Source organism: Acinonyx jubatus, chromosome E3 (assembly GCF_027475565.1).
Source record: "Acinonyx jubatus isolate Ajub_Pintada_27869175 chromosome E3, VMU_Ajub_asm_v1.0, whole genome shotgun sequence".
NCBI classification, from domain to species: Eukaryota; Metazoa; Chordata; class Mammalia; order Carnivora; family Felidae; genus Acinonyx; species Acinonyx jubatus.
Genome location: NC_069398.1, coordinates 29,803,410 through 29,824,471, shown reverse-complemented (window position 1 = coordinate 29,824,471; position 21,062 = coordinate 29,803,410). Strand labels below are relative to the sequence as shown.

Genomic DNA, 21,062 nt, shown 5'->3' with positions numbered 1-21,062 from the left:
ATACATATCTATGATAAAGTTTCACTTGTAAATTAGGTATGGTAAGAGATTAACAACATCAATAAAATAGGACAATTAGAATAAGTAATAAGAGTCATGTGAATGTGGTCTCTCTAAAAATATCTCATTGTACTGTACTCACCCTTCTTGTGATGATGTGAGATGATAAAATGCTTCTATGATGAGATAAAGTGAGGGGTATGATGTAGGCATTGTGAGGTAGCGTTAGGCTACTATCTACCTTCTCAGGATATGTCAGAAGGATCGTCTGCTTCTGGACCATGATTGACTCAGGGAGCTGAAAATGAGGAGAACAAAACAGAGGATAAGGGGGTACTACTACTCAGAACAACCCTATAAAATTCATGGTACTAATCTCTTCATTTTACATGCATGGAAAGTAACATACAGAGGAGTTATCTAATTTGTCCCTGGTCAAACAACTCGTATGATACTGGTAAAACAAACACCCTGTCCCTCTCTCTCTCTCCCCCCTCTCTCTAATGTTTTGGCCCATGAAAATCAAGACTTAAAGGCAGGATTTCACACAGTACCTCAAAGAGTGTTTTTTTTTTTAACTGTTAATTTATTTTTCTTTACTAAACATAGAATCCTATCAAAGATTAGTCCTACTATCAATTACAACTAATTGCCACTGTTAACTAGTCCTATGTTGCTTTGTTTAAATAGCATTCATGTAACAGAAAAGTAAATTCTGAATACCATAATTTCAGATAAATACCTATCTTCATATTGTTATGTTACAGCAATAACACAGATATGCATAATAATTCATTATATTCAACATACTATGTTATTCGTCTGGTAGGACTGTGTCCAGGGTTGGCTCTCTGAAAAGGTGGTCACTCTAGTGGCGCCTGGGTGGCTCAGATGGTTGCGCAACCGACTTTGTCTCAGGTCATGATCTCACGGTCTGTGGGTTCAAGCCCTGTGTTGGGCTCTGTGCTGACAGCTGGGAGCCAGCTTTGGATTCTGTGTTTCCCTCTTTCTCTGCTCCTCCCCTGCTCGCGCTCTGCCAAAAATAAATATTTTTTAAAAAACAAATTAAAAGGTGGTCACTCTACATTACACTCACAAGGGGAGCTTTTTAAAAATACACAATTTGAGGGCGCCCCAAAGGCTCAGTTAAGCCTGGGACTCTTGATTTCAGCTCGGGTCACGGTCTCACAGTTTATGGAGCCTGGCATCTGGCTCTGCACTGACAGCATTAAGCCTGCTTGGGATTCTCTCTCCTTCTCTCTCTGCCCTTCCCCCCCTCAAAATAAATGTATAAAACATTTTTTAAAAACCCACGCAGTTGCACAAGGGCCCATCTTAACGCATTCTGGTTCAACTGGTGTGGGAGGGGAAGGTCTCGCGGTTAGAGTTTTCAAAGCCTCATGGTGATTCTTGTTAGAGATTCCGAACTGCTTGGCTGGGCGGGAACCGGCCGGGCGGGGCCTGAAAGTCACGTGCCCCAACCGGGACCCTCTGCGGCAGTTGATTGGCCTCGACCAGGGGTGCGTGAGACTGAGGCCCCTTCTCTAGTAAACGGACCAGAGAGTTGCGAAGCCTCCGAGCTTCCTAGAAGGTACGCTGGCCGAGAAGCTGGGCTCCCCGCACAGGAATAAGGGTCGGCGAGTGGCGCGGGCTTCTTCCGCATTCGCGCCCTCAGGTAGGGGGTTAGCGGAGGGGCGGCGACCTGTCACGGGTCTTGACCCGAACCTGGAGAGGGAAGCCCAGCCATGGGGGCCGCCGCAGGTGGACACTGAGGTCTTCCCGGAGGAGATGGCACCGCGGAGGGTCGGAAGCAGGTCTAGGAAGAGAGGAGCTCGTGTGATGGGACGGGTGGGTGCGGCGGCAGAGCCACGGTGTCCCCGCAACGGAAGGTGACAGGGCTCGAGAGACAGCCCTCACCCCCCGCCTTCGGGGCAGGTCGCAGGGACTTAAGGGAGCGTCTTCCTGAAGATGTCAACTTGTGAATATTTTCCGTGGCGTCGGGTCTTCAACATTAAGGAGGAACAAGTCCGATGAATGAACGGCTGGTTAATAGTGTGGTTCGGTTCGGTTTGGTTTGGTTAGGTTATAGACGAAAAGGAGATGTGATCGAACGTTTCCAGAGTTCACATTGTTGCGAAGTGGCGTTTTAGATTCTGACTTCCAATGCACGGTAGACGGGATAGTTAGGTAATGAGAGGGTTGAGGTCCCTTCCCCAGTCTTGAAGCCATCGATCAGGACGTTTCTTTGGAGAGCCTCCATGCTTAAAAGGCAGAGCAGAGGATCTTCCAAGCAGTGTTTTTAGGGTACGTGAATGGTGCGAGGGATGTTCTTAAAAACGCACTTAGAGAAAGCAGCGTTCACCAGTGGCCAGAGAAGCACAAAAAAAAAAAAAAAAAAAAAAACAATGAAAAAAATCACCTGGATCCGAGTAACTATTGTTACTACTGTAACAATTGTGGAGGGCCACAATTTGGATGTACCCTAGGCCGACCACCCATGGCTGTGGAATCAAAACTTGAACTGCCCTAATTTCTCCAAAGTGCAGACTCTCCTGCAGAACTTAAGCTTTCTTCATGTCAGGGTGACTTGTAGCTTCCTAGCGCGTCAGCTGCAGACCAGTCAACTTGTACAGTGCTTCTATTCTAAAATAGGGTTATAAGTTTCTAGTAAAGGATAGAAAACAAAGCTACTTCCTCATCTCCTGTGTAGGGGGCAGAAAAAACTGTCTTTCTCAGTTCTTAGCTGAGACTCCTGCAATAAAAGATTAAGAAACAGACAAGTCTATTTACATGTATATTTCATGTATGTGTGGGAAATATCCACGGAAAAATGAGTAACTCCTGGGGTGGCTTAGAATTCAGGCCTAAATACCATCTTTTTTTTTTTTTAAGTTTATTTTTGAGAGAGAGAGGGAGACAGAGAATCCCAAGTAGGCTCCTCACTGTCAGCACAGAGCTGGACACGGGGCTCGAACTCACTAAACCGTGAGATCATGACCTGAGCCGAAATCGAGTCTGACGCTTAACTGACGGAGCCACCCAGGCACCCCTAAATACCATCTTAATAGGGAAAGGGGAGAGAGGATGTAGGCCTCTTAGAGGAGAGTAAATGCTTTTTAGGAAAGATGAATGGGCCCGTAGAAGAATAGACAGAAGGTCCAATAGTTTATGACAAAGTTTGTCTGGGTGTTGTGTCAACGTCTAGTCTCCTCTCCTGTGACACAAGTCTATCTTCCCTGGTTGGTGAAACTCCCTGGGAGGGGAATTTATGACACTTGAGTTCTTTTTGGAGGATCTATCTTTAGGCATATGCAGGGGGTTCAGAGAAGGCCTTTCTCTGCGTTTGCCTCTTTTCAAGTGCCTGAAGCTCGAAATAATCATGGGGCAGCATCTTCTCTCCCCTTCACAAGCTTTCTGAACTGAGCAGTGACTGCCGAGAGCTCTCAGCTTCTTCACGCTTTCGGCTTAGAAGTCTCCTTGTTTGTTTCTCCCTCAAGAAAATATTCATATCAAGTAAAGCTCTCTGAATATCCTTTTGACAGTGATTACCTCTGTGTATATAAAATGCAGCCTGAAATCTCCAACTGCCCTAACGTCATTTTATACTCTCTGAGCTGATTCTGTGTGAGATGCAGAAATAAATGAAGACCGCCCTCCCCACCCACCCCCCAAAATGCGAATGGGCAAAGGCTCTTCATTCAGAGCCTGCCACAGCAAGGGAGGGAGCCACTGTCACGTGTTTAGCAGAGACTCAAGGCAGGCAGGGGAAAGTGGGGTGAAAAAGGGGAAAGTTTGGATGTACCCACTTTGGAGGCTATTGGCTTGGGAAAGCTGGAGGTGGGTTAAGTAAGTAGAAATGGAACATCCTATGTGGTTGGGGAGGGCTTTCTCTGTTGGTCCTAAATTGGAAGAAGTAAAAATTCAGGATAATCTGGCAGTTATTGACCAAATCTGGATGTGGGGCTGATTGCTACACTGGCTGTGGTTTGGGTTCTGGGCTGGTTGCTACAGGTGGTGAGCCAGAGTTCTGTGTTTGTCTATGGTCTTGTCCCTTTGTGTATTTAGTCTTTCAGTGAGAACGTATTCTACAGAACATACTCTAGGGAGAAGGGGAGGGCGGGGCCCTTGGATAAAGCTTTGGAAATTGAGCTAACTTCAGAAATTCCTGAAAAGACGCTCCTAGCAGCTCCTTTCATGTTATCACCCATTTTGACACCAAACACCGTGACTGGGTATTAGCTGAGGTTTGTTGGCCTCGTTGGACTTCCCTGTCCCAGGGCTGCCTGCTGAGAGAGCTTTAAGTTCTGGCCGTACTCATGATCGTTTTTCTCCTTCAGTCTAGACTGATGGCTGCAATCCTGCCCCATCTCCAAGACCAGGATGTGGAAGCTGTATTCGTGACAGCTGGGTGGAAGGTGAGCTGGGCGGCTCCTCCCCTTCCGTAGGATACTCCCTGTGGCCCTGCAATGGCCTCGACTCCTTTGTTCACGTTGAGCCATCTTTATTAATTTGGGGACTTTTCTTTCTTGGAAGGTATGATGTAAAGAGCTTGAACTGTGGGCTCAGGTTCAAGTCCAGGCTTTGTTTTCGTTGTGTTACCTTCAGCAAGTCACATAAGCTCTCTGGGCCTCAGTTTACTTATCTGTAAATGGGACGATGACAGTTCTTATCACAAGGAGTTGTGAGTATTAAGTGAGACACTTATGAAAATAAGTAAGTAATACTTACCATAGTATCTGGTTATATTTTAAGCACTCTGCAAGCTTTAGCTACTGTTACCATAGTCATTGATTGTTTCTGTCAGTGAGGGATACTGTGTACCTACTGTGTACCAGATACTATCCTTTGTGCTGGGAGATAAACTCTACCTGAAGGAGTTTACAGTCTTTATGGAAAAGTAGATATGTAAACAGATTCTTGTAATATGGGGATAAATTCTGATCTGCCCGTGTTAAAGAGAACAAGAGCAGCTTAGTTACTGAATTTGTATCATTATGGAGGATGATTATGAAAAGTTGAGTTTAGGGGCATCTGGGTGGCTCAGTCAGTTAAGTGTCCAACTCTTGATTTGGGCTCAGATCATGATCTCATGGTTCCTGAGATCAAGCCCTGTGTCAGGCTCTGTGCTGACAGCTCAGAGCCTGGAGCCTGTTTCCCATTCTGGGTCTCCCTTTCTCTCTGCCCTTCCCCTGCTCATGCTCTGTCTCTCTGTCAAAAATAAACATTAAAAAAAATTTTTTTTAAAGTTGAGTTTAGGGGCACCTGGGTGGCTCAGTCAGTTAAGCATCTGGCTCTTGATTTCAGCTCAGGTCATGATCTTATGGTTTGTGAGATCGAGCCCTGCGTCAATCAGGCTCTGTGCTGTCCGTGCTTGACATTCTCTCTCTCTCTCTCTCTCTCTCTCTCTCTGCCCCTCCCCTGCTGTCACTGTCTCTCTCTCAAAACAAACATTAAAAAAAAGTGTTGAGTTTAAAGTTAAGGAGACAAGTTAGGATGCCATTGCAACAATTTTGAAAGGACAGCGGGACAAGGAGGGAACAAGGAGTCTGTAGCGCTCTTCTGGCTTCATGGCCAGTGCGCCCTGACCGCCAGAGAGTCTGCAGCGCTCTTCCGTTCCTCCGCTCCGTTGCACAGCCCGTTCTCCCCTTCACAGGCAAACTCACATATTTGCATTTTAAGACTGAACTAAAAACTCTTCTCCGTGAAACCCTCCCTGACTTCCTACATTAGCATCACTCTGCCCTGCGATCCCAGGTGCGCGGACATAGGGAGCAGTTGCAGAGGCTTGATGAGGCTTAAACCAGATGGTGGCTTATGGAGTGACAGGAAGTGAGTGTGTAGTTTTCTTCTGGAAGCTGGTCCGGTAAGGGAAGGAGAGAGAGCCAAAACCAGAGGAGAAGGAAAGCACGGAACATCTTCTTAAAGATAGGCGAGATTTTGGCATTTTTGGTGGCGAAGGGGAAGGAGTTAGTGGAGAAGTAAGTGTTTAAGAAAAACATTCCTGTGTCCCTCTGCTTTCTCCTTTCATGCTTTCACTTCACTTCTGACATCAGACATGCTGGTGCTTTCCCGCACATATCGGGCACTTCCTTGACACCAGCCAGGTGCCCTGTAGTTTAGCTCAGTTTTGATGCTCTCTTCAAGGGTTAGCATCAGATGCCACAGGTTAAGGCCTCAGTCCCACAGGACTGCCCCTCCCCCACTTCCAACACCAGCCAATTGCAAGTCCAGGTTGTCACCTGTGCCTTGAGTGACCGACTATATATTTGGAGGTTCCCATGACTTCGCTCCTTGGGTTCGGTTAATTTGCTAGCGTGACTCAAAGAACTCAGGAAAACTGTTTACTTACTAGATTAGTGGTTTATTACAGGCTGTAACTCGCGAACAGCCACACAGAGGTGCATAGGGCAAGGTGTGGGGAAGGGGCACAGAGCTTCTGTGCTGAGTGTGCAGCACTCCCAGCACCAACTCAGGCTCGACAGCCCCGAAGCTCTCTGAACCCCATTCTCCTGGGTTTTTATGGAGACTCATTGTGTGGACTCGATTGATTACGTCATTGGTCTTTGGTGATTGATTGGATTTCCAGCCCCTCTCCCTCCTCTGAATTGGGGTGGAGGGTTCAAACCCTCTAGTCACCTGGTTGGCTCCCCCTGGCAACCAGCCTCCCAGACTTGGGGCCTTTCCAAAGCTCACCTCTTTAAGATTAACTCAGGTGTGGTCAAAGGAATTTGTTGTAAGGTGACCTGCCTTTGTGGCTCTGGAGCTATTTCAGAAACCAAGGGCAAAAGACCAACTATTAAGAGATGCTCCTTTGCTCTTATCCCTTAGGAATTCCAGCGGTTTTAGGAGCTCTGTGCCAGAAATGATGAAGATTAAATCTATATTTCTTATTATAAGTCATGGTATGGTAGGGGAGAAGAGGGTAAGGATATAGAAAAGGCAGAGCGCTGCCATTGGATTAAGACCCGGGGGGAGACACGAGGGAATGGAAGCAGAGGTGGAGGGAGAGGGGCAGCGGTTGCTAGAAGAGCCTCTTCTGCTGAGGTGTGGAGGGGGAGGAGTGAGAACACAGGTAATGCCTGGTGGGAGTGTGAGAGGGGTTAGGGAGCCTGTGCCCCTTGGGCTCTTTCCTGGGACATAATGGGCAATGCCTTCCCGAAGGGATTAGTGGGGGTGAGTCACATGTCCTCCTAGCCCCCTCCAAGTACCTCCCACTGGATCGTTACCATGTTGACTTCCATCTTTCCCCACTGGACAGCTCACTCCCTGAGCAGGGACAAAGGCTGCTACAGAGTCAGACAGATTGTGCATGTAGCAACCCCCCATTCACACAGCTGTGATGTGAACTGTGTTCTGCAGGATTGAACAGTGCACAGCCTGAACAGCTATATCCTGGGGCCTCAGTAGGAACCTTTATTGCTGGCCTACAGCTTGAAGGCTAGCAACTTACTGGTGCCCAATAAATGTTTCTTGAAAGAAAGAGAGTGGTAAAGATATAGAAAACCCTGAGAAGGAACATGAGAGAGCAAGAGTTTGGGGCAACATTAAAGGCCTGACTCTCAAACTGAGTGTATAGAGAGAACTTGGTGGGAGATGAAGCCATTTTATTCCTACCTGTTAGCCTTCATGTAGAGCAGAGAATGTCAGCTGAGGAGACTTGCAGGGCAGCTGTTGTAAAAGGAGGGACATTTGGGATGGGTAGTAAATGGGAACTTGAAACCATAGTCCTGGAAATCAGGCTTGGTAGGGAGGAAAGAAGGGTCATGCAATTTGGGAGGTTCTGGTGTCTGTTTCCTGAGGGGGTGGGGGTATTTCCTTTTCCTGATCACCCTTTTCATGCACAGATAGCCTCTGATGCTACTCAGTTTGTCCTAATAGAAGGGAGTGTGGTGGGCAGACACTAGGCCTCTGCTCCAAGAGCTCCCGTGGTGGGAGGCACCTTCTGTTCTCAGCCCACATGAGTTGAACATAGTTGCAAATGATAACTTCTACAAAACTTCTACCCCGTAGTACATTGTACCAACGTAGTACATTGTACCAACGGTCTCTGTTTGCCCCCCTCTGATATATGTTCCACCCTCCCCCACTTTGGTCTGGGCCCTGGGAGGCTGACCTTCACACACCATCGATGGGTTCTCTTGCCCTCCGGCTTCCAGCTGGCTTTTGGCAATGGGATGGAAGGGGTCAGGGGACCAGAAACCTGGAAGAAAGTGGTGTCGGGTTTTATTCCCACAGCCCCGTGCCTGTTGGGCTGTGGCCGCAGAGCTCCAGTCTTCTAACAACTTTCTGGACTCCAGTAACCCCTCTCCTTCCGTCTTCCCCTTCAGACATATGGGTGATTGTTCCCCATGAGAGCCAGCCTGGCATGCTTCTGCGTGCCTTGTTGGCTTCCATGAAGCCTGTCCCTTCCTTTGCAAACTGTCTGCATGCCAACCTATCCTCAGTGACCTCATTTGAATGTGCCATCTCTTTCCCAAGGGAATCTGGGACAGAAATATATTATTTGTTAAAGGTGCTGGTATATGGAGCAGGGTCAGCAAACTGACCTGGACCCGGTAGTCAAGTTTCACTGGAACACAGCTCTGCCCATTCACTTACCTGTTGTCTCTGGCTGCTTTTGTGTGACAGCAGCAGAGCTGAATAATTGTAGCAGAGACCAAATCACCTGAAAGCCTAAAATGTTTACCATCTGGCCTTCTACAGAATAAGTTTGTCAGGGTGTCTGGGTGGCTCAGTCCGGTTAGGCGTCCGACCCTTGATTTTGGCTCAGGTCAGGATCTCATAGTTTGTGAGGTTGAGCCCTGCATGGGGCTCCACACTGACAGCATAGGGCCTGCTTGGGATTCTCTCTCTCTGCCCCTGCCCCACTCACAAATGCACGTTTTCTCTCTCTCTCAAAACAAATAAACTTTAAAAAAGAAAAAGTTTGTCTACGCTATAGTATAGAGGAAAGAATGAGCTTGGCCAAGTCACTTTACCTCCTCAAGCCTCACCTGTAGAATAATGATAGTTCACAAAGTCGTTTTAAGAACTGAGGTTGGGGGCACCTGGGTGGCTCAGTTGGTGAAGTGTCCAACTCTTGATTTCAGCTCAGGGCATGATCTCACGGTTCATGAGTTCAAGCCCCGTGTCGGGCTCTGCTGACAGTGTGGAGCCTGCTTGGGATCCCCTCTGTCTCTCTCTTTCTCTCTCCCTTTCTTGCTCGCTCTCTCTCAAAAATAAATGAACTTAAAAAAAAAAAAAAGAATTGAGGCTATAATTAGTCTCTGTTTTCAGGAGTTGCTGTCATTTGAGGATGTGGCTGTGTACTTCACTAGAGAAGAGTGGGACAAACTTGACTGGGCTCAGAAGGACCTCTACAGAGACGTGATGCTGGAGAATTACAGGAACATGATCTTGCTGGGTAATGAATGACTTGGCTTGAAGATTTGGCTCCGAGTGTCTACACAAGTGCTCAGCCCCTTATTTGCAATTCTAAAATCAGAAAAGCTTTGCAAACTAGAAGTTTTTTCATAACTCATCTGGCTGTAAGACCCAACCTGAAGTGTTCAGGTGGTAAAACCTGATCTCTTCTACTGGAAGCTGTGTATCATCCTTCTTTTTCCCATGTGGTCATCACATCTATATATTTAGCGTACCAGAAATATCAGCGTGTTTGATTAAGGGTATGGCTCCAACACCTGTTGGGGGTGGTACATAATAGAAAACATACACACCAAGTCACCTTCCTAAAATCCAGAAAAATTCTGACCTCAAACGCAGCTGGCCTCTACAATGTTTTCAAATAAGGGATTGTGGACAATGAATAGTTGCCTATTGTTTTAGAGGTCAGAGACGCTTAATCCACTCCCCACCCCGATCCGCATCTTCCTTATCTGTAAGACCCATAGGAGCTGAACAGTTTATGGCTGATTTGGATTCCAAAGGTTAGCTTCTTTTTCTCTCGAAAAGTCTTTTTCTTTCTTCCCTCTGGAAATGGGTTCCTTCTTTGTTTGCAGCATCACTGGGTGTCTAGGAAATGATTCCTAATGGACTTCATTTCTGAACCTCCACTGCTTCCCCACTCACGGACCCTGCCTTTGGCTTATTGCAATGCAGAGTCTCCTCCCATGGGCGTTTTCTCAACAAATCACTTTCTTTCTGGGGTCCAGCTTTGACGCCCACACTGACACTCTTGCTACATACAGTCTTGACCACCTCCTGTGGGATTGTCTGCCCACCTCTGGAGTTTTTGATGTTTATTTTCCTTGTAGAAGCATTTACAAGAGCAGACTTGAATACACACAAGGTACAGGAACGGGAGAACATTCAGGGGTAACACTGTTCATATTTTGGAATGTTTCCATCCAGTTTTTTTCTCTCTCTCCTTTTAAAAAATGTAGCTGAACAGAGGTGCCTGAGTGGCTCAGTCAGTTAAGCATCCAACTCTTGGTTTCAGCTCAGGTCATGATCTCACAGTTTGTGAGTTCCAGCCCTGCGTCGTGCTCTGTGCTGACAGCATGGAGCCTGCTTGAGATTCGCTCTCTCTCCCTCTCTCTGCCCCTCCACTACTCGCACTGTGTCTCTGTCACTCTCAAAATAAATAAATAAGCTTTAAAAAAATGTGGCTGAACATATTCTGTGTATAATTTTGTAATTCCTTTAAATCTTAACTAATGTTAAGCTTCAACATTTTCCCTATGTTATTAAAAGCCCCCATAAATACAGTAAATGATCATAATGTAATTCTGTTGTATGATCTGTAATGTTTAATCATTTTCCCATTTGGGGATATTTAGTTTGGCTTCTTGTTGTTGTTGTTGACTTGTTTATGGATTTATCATCTACTATACTTAATGTTCTAATGGATGTTTGTGACCATAAATCCTTATATGAATTTCTGACTGTTCCCAAGATCCAGAATATTGGTGTTAAAGGGTATGGGCTCTTAGTCTCTCTGATTATTGAATGGCCTTTCACTAACAAAGTAGGAAATAAAAATCATCTGCAGGCCTACTGCCCAGAAATTACCCCTGTTAACATGTTGGTTTACTTTTTCCTAGTCTTTTCATATATATTAATACTTAATGTACATATACCCACACATATAGTTTTTAAAAACAAAATTTGGGTCATACTTCATGAGTTTTGCATTCTCCTTTAAGATATATAGGGAACATTTTCCTATTTTAATATTCTTTGAGCACATGGATTTTTAGGATCTAATACTTTTGCCTTCACTGAATTCACGTTACACTGTAGCTGTTCCCATACTGATGTCTACTTTATTTCCAGTTTTGCATAAGTACAACTGTGCTGAACATCTCTGGCACATTAATCTTGTCCTGATTGTTCCTTAGGCTGTATCTCTACAATGACCAAATCTAAGGGTGTGAATATTGTTGAGAATTTACTGAATCTTTCAGTAAAGATTGTTGGAGTTTCAGAAAGATTGTGCCAAATTCTCTTCTCACCAGCCCTTTTGATTATTGCTCTTATCTGTTTGCCACTGTAGACTCAAGGGGGTTAAGGTGAGCGCTGGGACCTCTCTCTGTAACTCACTAACCACATCCCATTTACTTCCCCATGAGTAGGATTTCAGTTTCCCAAACCTGAGGTGATCTGCCTGCTGGAGCAGTGGGAAGAGCCATGGATCCTGGACCTACCAAGAACTGGGACTAGGAAGGCTCCCAGTAGTGCTTGCCCAGGTGGGTGAGGAGAGGACCCAGTCCAAGTGGAAAAATCAGGAAGGGGCAGGAAAGCACCTTAGTGAAGCCCCTCGTGTGCCCCCCAGATCCTGAGCCACATGTTCAACATCCATTATCCCACTTATTCATCCCTGCTGCCCTCTGAAGGTAGTACATAAGTGTGGCCATTAGACCCATTTTCCAGATGAAGAATCAAAGATTCAGATGTCACACAGATTGACTTATAGTTTTAAAAACTATATCAATCTGTCACACAGATTGATAGTTGAGGTTCGATTTCAAGCCTGCAAAGCTCATGCTCGTTCTACTGCGGTAGAGTGTTTCTCTGAACTCTTTTTCCAAATCAGATACTTCTTTCTTCTATGCTCGTTACTTATCCTTCCCCTCTGTTTTCCTCTCATTCCTTTGCCTTCATCCTGTTTGTCATATCCCCACGGTGTTTCTCAACATACCTACTTTTTCCTACTTACTATGTCCTGATTGCTGCTTCTACCTTTTTTTCACATTCCTGTGTTCCAGAGTTTCTCAGCCTCTGCTCTATTGACATTTGGGGCTAGATCTTTTTTTATTTTTTTTATTTTTTTTTTATTTTTGGGACAGAGAGAGACAGAGCATGAATGGGGGAGGGGCAGAGAGAGAGGGAGACACAGAATCAGAAACAGGCTCCAGGCTCCGAGCCATCAGCCTAGAGCCTGACGCGGGGCTCGAACTCACGGACCGCGAGATCGTGACCTGGCTGAAGTCGGATGCTTAACCGACTGCGCCACCCAGGCGTCCCTTTTTTTAGTTTTTAAAAATGTTTATTTGAGAGAGAGAGAGAGAGCATGACTGAGGGAGGGGCAGAGAGGGAGGGAGACACAGAATCCGAAGCAGGTGCCAGGCTCCGAGCTGTCAACACAGAGCCCAATGTGGGGCTTGAACCCACAGACCACGAGATCATGACCTGAACCGAAGTCAGACACTTAACCAGCTGAGCCACCCAGGCGCCCCAGGTTGGATAATTCTTTGTTGTGGAGGAGCTGTCCTGTGCGTTGTCAGGTGTTGAGCCATATTAGCCTCTACCCATTAGGTTTTAGTAGCACCATCCCAGTTGGGACAACCAGAAATGTCTCCAGACATTGTCCAGTGCCCCCCAGGAGGCAAAATCACCTCTGATCAAGAACCTCTACTCTATTCCATTGGCCTTTGTACCTACTTCCCTCTGGTTCCTTTTCTCTTGTGTCTTATGCTCTCCGTTTTTAAAGAGTTGTTTCTCTCAGAATTATTAAAAAAATACTAACCTAGAAAGTATAAGATGTCACCTGTCCTATATTTATGTGACTTCAGAGTACCAAGAGTAAGTTTTATTTTTCCAACAGTAGTGATATATTTACTTAGTTCTCACTTCTCTGACACACACTTGTGCATTTTTCAGTCGTTCAGTTGATTTTGAGAACTCTTTCTGGTGTCAAAGCCGTGAGTCCTGTGGAAATCAGAATTTGGGCCTCTTTAGCAGGACAATATAACTAAGCAAGCACTTCGTTTCACTTGAGTGTCTTCCACACACACAGGTGGCTTCTTTTTTTTCCTTCTGTGATGTGGTGGGCAGGTCATTTCTATGTTTTCTTTTTATTTGGTTAGGTTCTGAAGCCAGATGGAAGATGAAAAAGCCAACTCCAGGGCAGAAGATCTTTAAAGATTTAGAGTCGTGTAAGACATCGGCAGTAAAGCAGCAAACAGCCAAGGGATCTTCAGAAAAGTTACGTAAATGTAACAAATTGATGGACATTTACAGACTTGCCTTTCCCACTATTGGTGATGAATGCAGTAAGAACTTCCTTCAAAACCTTCACCTTATTCAAGATCAGAATGCTCAAACAGGGAGGAGGCGTGGCCAGTGTGATGAGTATGGAAAGCCTTTCAGTCAGAGATCACTGTTTTTGCAGCATAAGCAAATCCCTCCAAACGCAAAATCTTACAAATGCAGTGAATGTGGAAGAGTCTTCAGACGTCAGGCAAATTTTGTTCGACATCATAGAATTCACACATCAGAGGACCCCTTTGAATGTGACATATGTGGGCAAGCCTTCAAACAGAAGTCCACTCTTGCTGTCCATAAACAGTGTCACCTGCAGAAAAAGCCATATAAATGTCATGACTGTGGAAAATGTTTCCGTCAGATGGCATATCTTATTGAACATAAGAGGATCCATACCAAAGAAAAACCCTATAAATGTAGTGAGTGTGAAAGAACGTTTAGTCAGAATTCAACACTTATTCGACATCAGCTAATCCATAGTGGAGAAAAACCCCACAAATGTGTCGAGTGTGGAAAAGCCTTTGGTCGGCATTCGACCCTTATGAGCCATCAACAGATTCACACTAAACAGAACACTCATAAATGCAGTGAATGCGGGGAATGCTTCAGTCGGAATGTAGACCTCATTCAGCATCAAAGAACCCATACCAAGGAGGAATTCTTTGAATGTAGAGAATGTGGAAAAACTTTTAGTTTTAAGGCAAATCTTCATCGCCATGAGGTCATTCATACTGGAGAGAGACCTTACAGATGTGAGAAATGTGGAAAATCTTTTATCTGGCGCACAAGCTTTATTAAGCATCAGGGTACTCACAGAGAACAGGTATCTGTGTGATACTAACTGGAAAAAGACCATTTAAAGACCAGAACTGGGACACCTGGCTGGCTGTTGGTGGAGCCTATAACTCTTGATCTCAGGGTTGTGAGTTTGAGCCCCACGTTGGGTGTAGAGATTACTTAAAATCTTAAAAAAAATAAAATAAATGAAGACCAGAACTTACCACTAGTGTAGTTATGTGTAATTACATTGTTTTAAGACAATTACTAACCGGAACTGAAATGGTTTTGCTTTGGGGACCCTCTTTCTGCAGCTAACCTTCTTGCTATAGTTAAGAATTACTTAATAGAGGGGCGCCTGGGTGGCTCCGTTGGTTGAGTGACCGACTTCGGCTCGGGTCAGGATCTCAACGGTTTGTGAGTTTGAGCTCGGGCTCTGTGCTGACAGCTTGGAGCCTGGAGCTGCTTCAGATTCTGTGTCTCCCTCTCTCTCTGCCCCTCCCCCACTCATGCTCTGTCTTTCTCTGTCTCAGAAATAAATAAGCATTAAAAAAATATTTTTTTAAAAGAATTACTTCATAGAACATGGAATAGGCTGTTATGTACAGTCTCCCTTGAGTCCCTCCCCCGACCATACTTTCATTCCCTCAAGTCAAGGCAGAAGGGAGGCATAAAAACTATGTGGTTCCCTAGGCTGGAGACCATTTGATGATTATGAACGATTTAAGAATGCTCTTCTTATTTCTCAATAAAACTGGAGGAAAAAAAAAGTTTTTAATTAAAAAAAAATGGGTGTAAAGAAATACCTTTCTTGGTTTCATATGGAAAAATTACCTGATATTACACTGGATTTTTAAAAATAAAGTAAGGGCTACTCACCTAAGAATGACTAAAATGTATCCATACACTAAAATTAGTGTGCCACTAGATTGTACTGAGTTCTAAGTCAAGTGTTAACAGAAGCCGTTGGTGCCCTTGCCCCCTGCTTACTCCATCTGCTGGGCTTCATCTGACTTGCACTGTGTGTCTCTTGGTCTGCAGGCTTTTTTTAAAACCACGAAAAGGCCACTGCTCTGTAGGGTAACTAGCACATTTTGAGAGCAGGCCTCGACTAAAGCTTGATGGGAATTTGACAAATATGATATTCTCCCCTGGGGTGGAATAACTCTGAAGCATGTGTTTTACATGGTTTTCAGTTTTCCCATGAGAGGATTATGCATTCATTTACCTTGGAAGCTCCTTATCAGCTGTCTTCCCCAGCTATAGTCCTTGGGGAGCCATACCCTTTCTCCAGTTATTCCAAGCACATCCTTATGTTCAGGTTATGTAAGTTGAGCTGACCTTACAACTCTTCCCTACAGCTCACCAAGACAAGAACCCCATTTGAAATTCTACTATCCTAAACAGCATCCTAGGTCTGCATTACAACTTGCTGCTATTTAGATCCTCTCCTATAAATCCCGTCTAGTTTCTTCTTGATTTTATTTTCTTGCTCCTACCAATTCTATGACTTCTTACCCAACATATAAAAACAAAGATCACTGAGAAAGGAAGTGGCACCTCAGAAAATTAAGGAATGTTAAGCCTTGCAGGAGGAAAATAATGAAAAGGGATAGAATGTATATTGGGTTCCAAAAGCAGTCATTTTGTAGTGGTCAGCATGAATTGGCTAGAAGAACCTACACAAAATTAAGAAGTTGAGACTTCTGACTGACGGGGAAATAAGCCAGTGGGAGATAAGACCACTTAAAACAACTTTGGGAGATGGGGACCTATGTAAAAGCGCTTCCCTCCACTGCTAAGTGGAAGCCATATAAATCAATACACACACATACATACATACATACACACATAGTGATTAGATACATAGGGGCACCTGGCTGGCTCAGTTGGTGGAGCATGCAACTCCTGATCTCGGGGTTTAAGTTTAAGCCCCACGTTGGATGTAGAGATTACTTAAAATCTTTAAAGCAAACGTCCTGATGGCAGCTCTCAGTTGTATGGATGAGAACTGAACTGGAGGTCAGTAATCTGGTGTGGGGAGACTGTTACAGGCAGGACACTTGGCTATATGAAGACCTAGATGCATGCCGTAAAGGTTATTCTTGGGCTGTGGCCAACGGCTAAGACATATAGTCTGGCAAGTGGACCTTGGACAATTAAAAATAAAGTGGGGAGCCCAATTATGATAAGCCCTTTGCTTTCCAGAATAATCCAGGGTGGTTCTGAAGGTAACATATTCTAGGCGGACCATTTGAAATGAAAGTGTGGATATGTGGGCATCCAAGATAAGTGGCCATGGAGGCTCCTAAGCCATGCTGTCAAATCATCCCACATTCCATTGTGACACCTGCTGGGGCACCAATGGTTGTCAGAGAGTGTTTAGAACCTGCCAGGTTAGCACAGTGGGAAGTGGGCTCATCCCACTGCATGTGCCTGGTAGATTGCCCTGCCCCACGTCCCTTCCTGGAACCACAGATGCCTCACAACCTCTGGTCCCTCACTCTCTGGTGGGGTTAGTGAGAGGGCCCAGCCATGTGCTGCTGCGGTTCCCACCCTGAACCCCAGGAACTTCCCTTTTAACTCTATGCCACTGCCCTAGAGACCTCTGAGTCCCAAGCAGGGCACAGGACCTTCCAGAACAGAACTTGGAAATGTTTCAAAGACATGCTAAAGCAATAGATTTAAACGACCATATCACTCTCTCTTCTAGCTCCAGTAAGGAATTCTAACACTTTGTTAACAAATATCTGGACTTCCCATTTTGTAGGACAGGAGATGCTATGTAGGTGCTATGGGAGAATGTGAAGAATGGAAAGACTGTTGCCTTCTGTTATGGACTGAATTGTGTCCCCCAAATTCATACGTTGAAGTCCTAACCCCTGGTGTGACTGTATTTGGAAACAGGGCCTTTAAAGAGGTAATGGAGGTTAAATGAGGTGCTAAGTGTGGGGCGTTTAGTGATAAGACTGGTGTCCTTTTAAGAGGAAGAGATACTAGAGGCCTCTCCATCCACTGCACAGAGGAAAGGCCATGTGAGGACATAGTGAGAAGGAGGCTGTCTACAGGTCAGGAAGGGGCATCAACAGAAACCAACCCTGAGGGCACCTTAACCTTGGATGTCCTGCCTCTAGAACTGTGTGAAAATAAATGTGTTATTTAAGCCACCTAGTCTGTGGTCCTTTGTTTTGGCACGAGAGCTAATCCACTCACCCTTTATAATCTAGGGTTCAGAGATGGCATATTCACGTTAACTTACTGGCTATGATAGTTTGCATGGTAAGTGACAAAGCCTACAGATAATGGTAGTTTAGTAAAGGAAGTATTTTGGGGTAGGATAATTGAGAAGTGACATTTTAAAATTGTTTTACAAGAGTCGACTTTTCCGTTGTTAATCTGGTGGGCTAGGGTCTGGGAAAAGGGATCTGGGATTAAAAGCATCTTGAACAAAGGCATGCATATATGTGGAAATATATGGAAAATTCAAGTAGTATGTAAGCAACAGTCAATGTGTCGAGAGGGTAGAAGAAGGGAAGAATGGAGGGAAAGCTAAAAGTACACAGAGGACAGTCAGCTCTAAGTCTGTGGTGTTCCTGGGGTGCCTGGGTGGCTCAGTCAGTTAAGCACTGGACCCTTGAATTTGGCTCAGGTCATGATCCCAAAGTTGTGGGCTCCACGCTTAAGATTTTTCTCTCCCTCTCCCTCTGCCCCTTCCCTGCTTACACGCCTTCCCTCTCTCTCTCTCTCAAAAAAAAAAAAAAAAAGTCTGTGGCGTTCCTCCAGTATAAAGAACACTGGAATCAGGCCATCACTACTACTCTATTGTGATCCTGGGCAAATAACCTTGATAGGCTTGGGGAGAACAACACCAGGGTGATACAGCTCATGGCCCGCCTAAACAGACACCATGTCCACGCCCTCATTCTCAGCCCCAGTGCTAGATACAAAATCTCATTCATAAGTGACATTCTCCACATGACACACCAGACCCTGAACACACCCAGGCCAGCCTTCTCGCCATCCCTCCTGCCTCGCCATGCGCTACTATTCTACCAGGTCCAGGATCAAGCAAGGGAGTTCTGAGAAGAAAATGACTTAGTTTTGGGTTTTGTACATTTAGGAAAAAAAAAAAAAACTAAGATGCAGTAAGGTGACAAGGCTCAAGTAGAAGACTCATAAAGGAATGTAATTTGGTACTTGCTTTGGGGGAATGTGTATTAGCTCACACACTGATCAAGAAATTCTACTTTTGGGAATCCAGGCTTAGATTCTGAAGAACAATCAAGGGGGCGCCTGGGTGGCCCAGTCAGTTAGGCGTCCAACACTTGATTTTGGATCAGGTCCCGATCCCAGATCCTAGCATCATGGTATCAGGCCCCCGTGTAAGGTTCCACGGTCAGCATGGAGCCTGCTTAAGATTCTCTCTCTCTGGGAATGCAAACTGGTGCAGCCACTCTGCATATAGTGTGGAGGTTCCTCAAAAAACTAAAAATAGAACTACCCTACGACCCAGCAATCGCACTACTAGGTATTTATCCAAGGGATACAGATGTGCTGTTTCGAAGGGACACATGCACCCCGATGTTTATAGCAGCACTATCAACAATAGCCAAAGGACGGGAAGAGCCCAAATGTCCATTGATGGATGAATGGATAAAGATGTGGTCTATATATACAAAGGAGTATTACTCGGCAATCAAAAAAGAATGAAATCTTGCCATTTGCAACTATGTGGATGGAACTGGAGGGTATTGTGCTAAGTGAAATTAGTCAGAGAAAGATAAAAATCATATGACTTTACTCATATGAGGACTTTAAGAGACAAAACAGATGAACATAAAGGAAGGGAAGCAAAAATAATAAAAACAGGGAGGGAGACAAAAACATGAGACTTAAATATGGGGAACAAACAGAGGGTTACTGGAGGGGTTGTGGGAGGGAGGATGGGCTAAATGGGTAAGGGGCATTAAGGAATCTACTCCTGAAATCGTTGTTGCACTATATGCTAACTAACTTGGATGTAAATTAAAAAATTAAAAAAAAAAAAAAGAAAATGAAAAGTAATAGCCCCTTCCTAACCATTCCCAGATATCTCACTGAAGAACTCAATATGCTCTGAAAATAATTATTTTTCAAATGGGAGTCTTTCTAAATAGAAAAGACTGGAAATAATTAGTTTAGCGGATATAATGCTTGGACTGACAGTTACCTGTTTGAGCCACACATTTGTTGTCATCAGTTGATTCTTTTCATCCTAGGAAAATGACAATTAGAAAGATGTAAATTCAAATTAAGTGAAGTTTTTGAGATTTTTTTTTTTGTCAGAAAGACCTCCCTGAGTCTTACATTTGAGGTGTTCAAAGTGTAAAGGATTCTCAACTTAAAAACAGTTAAATGGCATGGGATCCTAAAATATTATGCACATTTTGCATAAAATAAAAAATAATAATTAAAGCAACAAAAAAAAAAGATTCTCTCTCTCCCTCTGCTTCTCTCCCCCATTGGACTATCCCTCTGTAAAAAAAATAATAATAATAAAAATAAGTAAATAAATTGATTAATTAAAAAAATAAAGAACAATCCAAATTATGTTAAAATTACACTGATATTCACTACAGCATTGCTTGCAACAACAAAAAGGAGTAATGGCTGAAATGACCAGTAAAAGGAAAATGGGACACAATTATCAAATCTACTCAATGGATAATGATGCAGCCATTAAGCATAAAGGTTATGAAAACCACGTAAAACCCTTAAGACATAATATTAAAAAGATGTAAAATATAAACACTATGGTTTTCATTACATGAGAAGCATGCAGAGAAAAAAATAACAGAAGGAAATACAACAAAATGCCTATAACAGGTGATCAGGGTTGTAGGATTATGGGTAATTTCTTTTCCTGTTATTTTTCCAAATATCCAATAGTATGCTTATATTCCCTCGATTAAAAAAAAAAAAACAACCCCGCGGGGAGGTGTCTGGGTGGCTCAGTCAGTTAAGCGCCTGACTTTGGCTTGGGTCATGAACTCATAGTTCGTGGGTTTGAGTCCCGCATTGGGCTCTGTGCTGACAGCTCAGAGCCTGCAGCCTGCTTTGGATTCTGTGTCCCCCTCTCTGCCACTCCCTGGCTCATGCTCTCTCTCTCTCCCTCTCAAAAATAAACATTACAATAAAACAAACAAACAAACAAACAAAAAACCACAGGGGCACCTGGCTGGTTCAGTCAATAGAGCATGTGACTTTTGATCTCAGTCTTTGAGTTCGAGCCTCATGTTGGGTGTAGAGATGACTTAAATAAATAAAACTTTAAAAATAAAATAAAAATAAAAAATAAATTAAAAAACACACAAAAAACCCCAACCAGGTTAAAAAAAAAACTTACATGCAATACATGTTTGTGTGTAGAAAGATAAGATAGGCTCAGGCTTAGTTTCATTCCTACAGTTTAACCCAACAAGGGCAAAAAAGCAAACCCCATAGCCTTCCCTCACCAGGCACAGGGGTGGAAAGACGGCGCTGGGAAGTTAAATAATGATCGTTTTAACCCCATTTCTGAGCTAGTGTTTCTTATCTTGAGGCGTGTGCATGCGCCACTGGCCCTCCACCACTACTACTGGGCAGAGGGGAGGAGGGGCAGGGAGAAGCGGCAAGCCATGGTGGGGTGGGAGCCCATCACTGATGTAAAGGAAAAAACTCACGTTACTGGACAAGCAGTCAGATCACCCAAGTTCTAAAGCATCAACTGTGAGCCTCCACTTCCTTTCTACCTGGGAATGACAAGGTAGCTTACCTTGTCC

The 21,062-nt window shown here is 44.4% G+C and overlaps 2 protein-coding genes and 1 long non-coding RNA gene across 7 annotated transcripts in view; 1 reads left to right on the top strand and 2 right to left on the bottom strand.

The window, feature by feature from the left end:
* Window positions 1-229: 229 nt before the first annotated feature.
* Window positions 230-1,679, bottom strand: LOC128313637 (uncharacterized). Its single transcript, XR_008294606.1, has 3 exons — window positions 1,315-1,679; window positions 811-1,033; window positions 230-298 (listed from the first exon to the last, which is right to left on the bottom strand). It is a non-coding gene; the product is annotated as an uncharacterized LOC128313637 (long non-coding RNA).
* Window positions 1,520-14,485, top strand: ZNF789 (zinc finger protein 789). Of its 5 annotated transcripts, none has more exons than XM_015079360.3 (5): window positions 1,520-1,675; window positions 4,338-4,415; window positions 9,277-9,403; window positions 11,574-11,687; window positions 13,308-14,485. In XM_015079360.3, exons 2-5 carry the CDS (start codon window positions 4,347-4,349, stop codon window positions 14,318-14,320), a joined length of 1,323 nt encoding a protein of 440 aa, XP_014934846.1. In that variant the 5' UTR covers window positions 1,520-1,675; window positions 4,338-4,346; the 3' UTR covers window positions 14,321-14,485. The 5 variants fall into 5 exon arrangements, with proteins under 5 accessions (XP_014934846.1, XP_014934849.1, XP_014934848.1 ...); XM_015079363.3 differs by having other exon boundaries at window positions 1,525-1,591; XM_015079362.3 differs by having other exon boundaries at window positions 1,675-1,814.
* The window catches only part of ZNF394 (zinc finger protein 394), a 30,826-nt gene continuing 22,229 nt past the window's right edge, over window positions 12,466-21,062 (bottom strand). The window contains exons 4-5 of the mRNA XM_053213278.1: window positions 19,472-19,516; window positions 12,466-13,795 (exon numbers count right to left, since the gene is read on the bottom strand). Coding sequence (XP_053069253.1) covers window positions 19,512-19,516 — 5 coding nt within the window. The 3' untranslated portion in view covers window positions 12,466-13,795; window positions 19,472-19,511. The remainder of the gene's footprint in view (window positions 13,796-19,471; window positions 19,517-21,062) is intronic.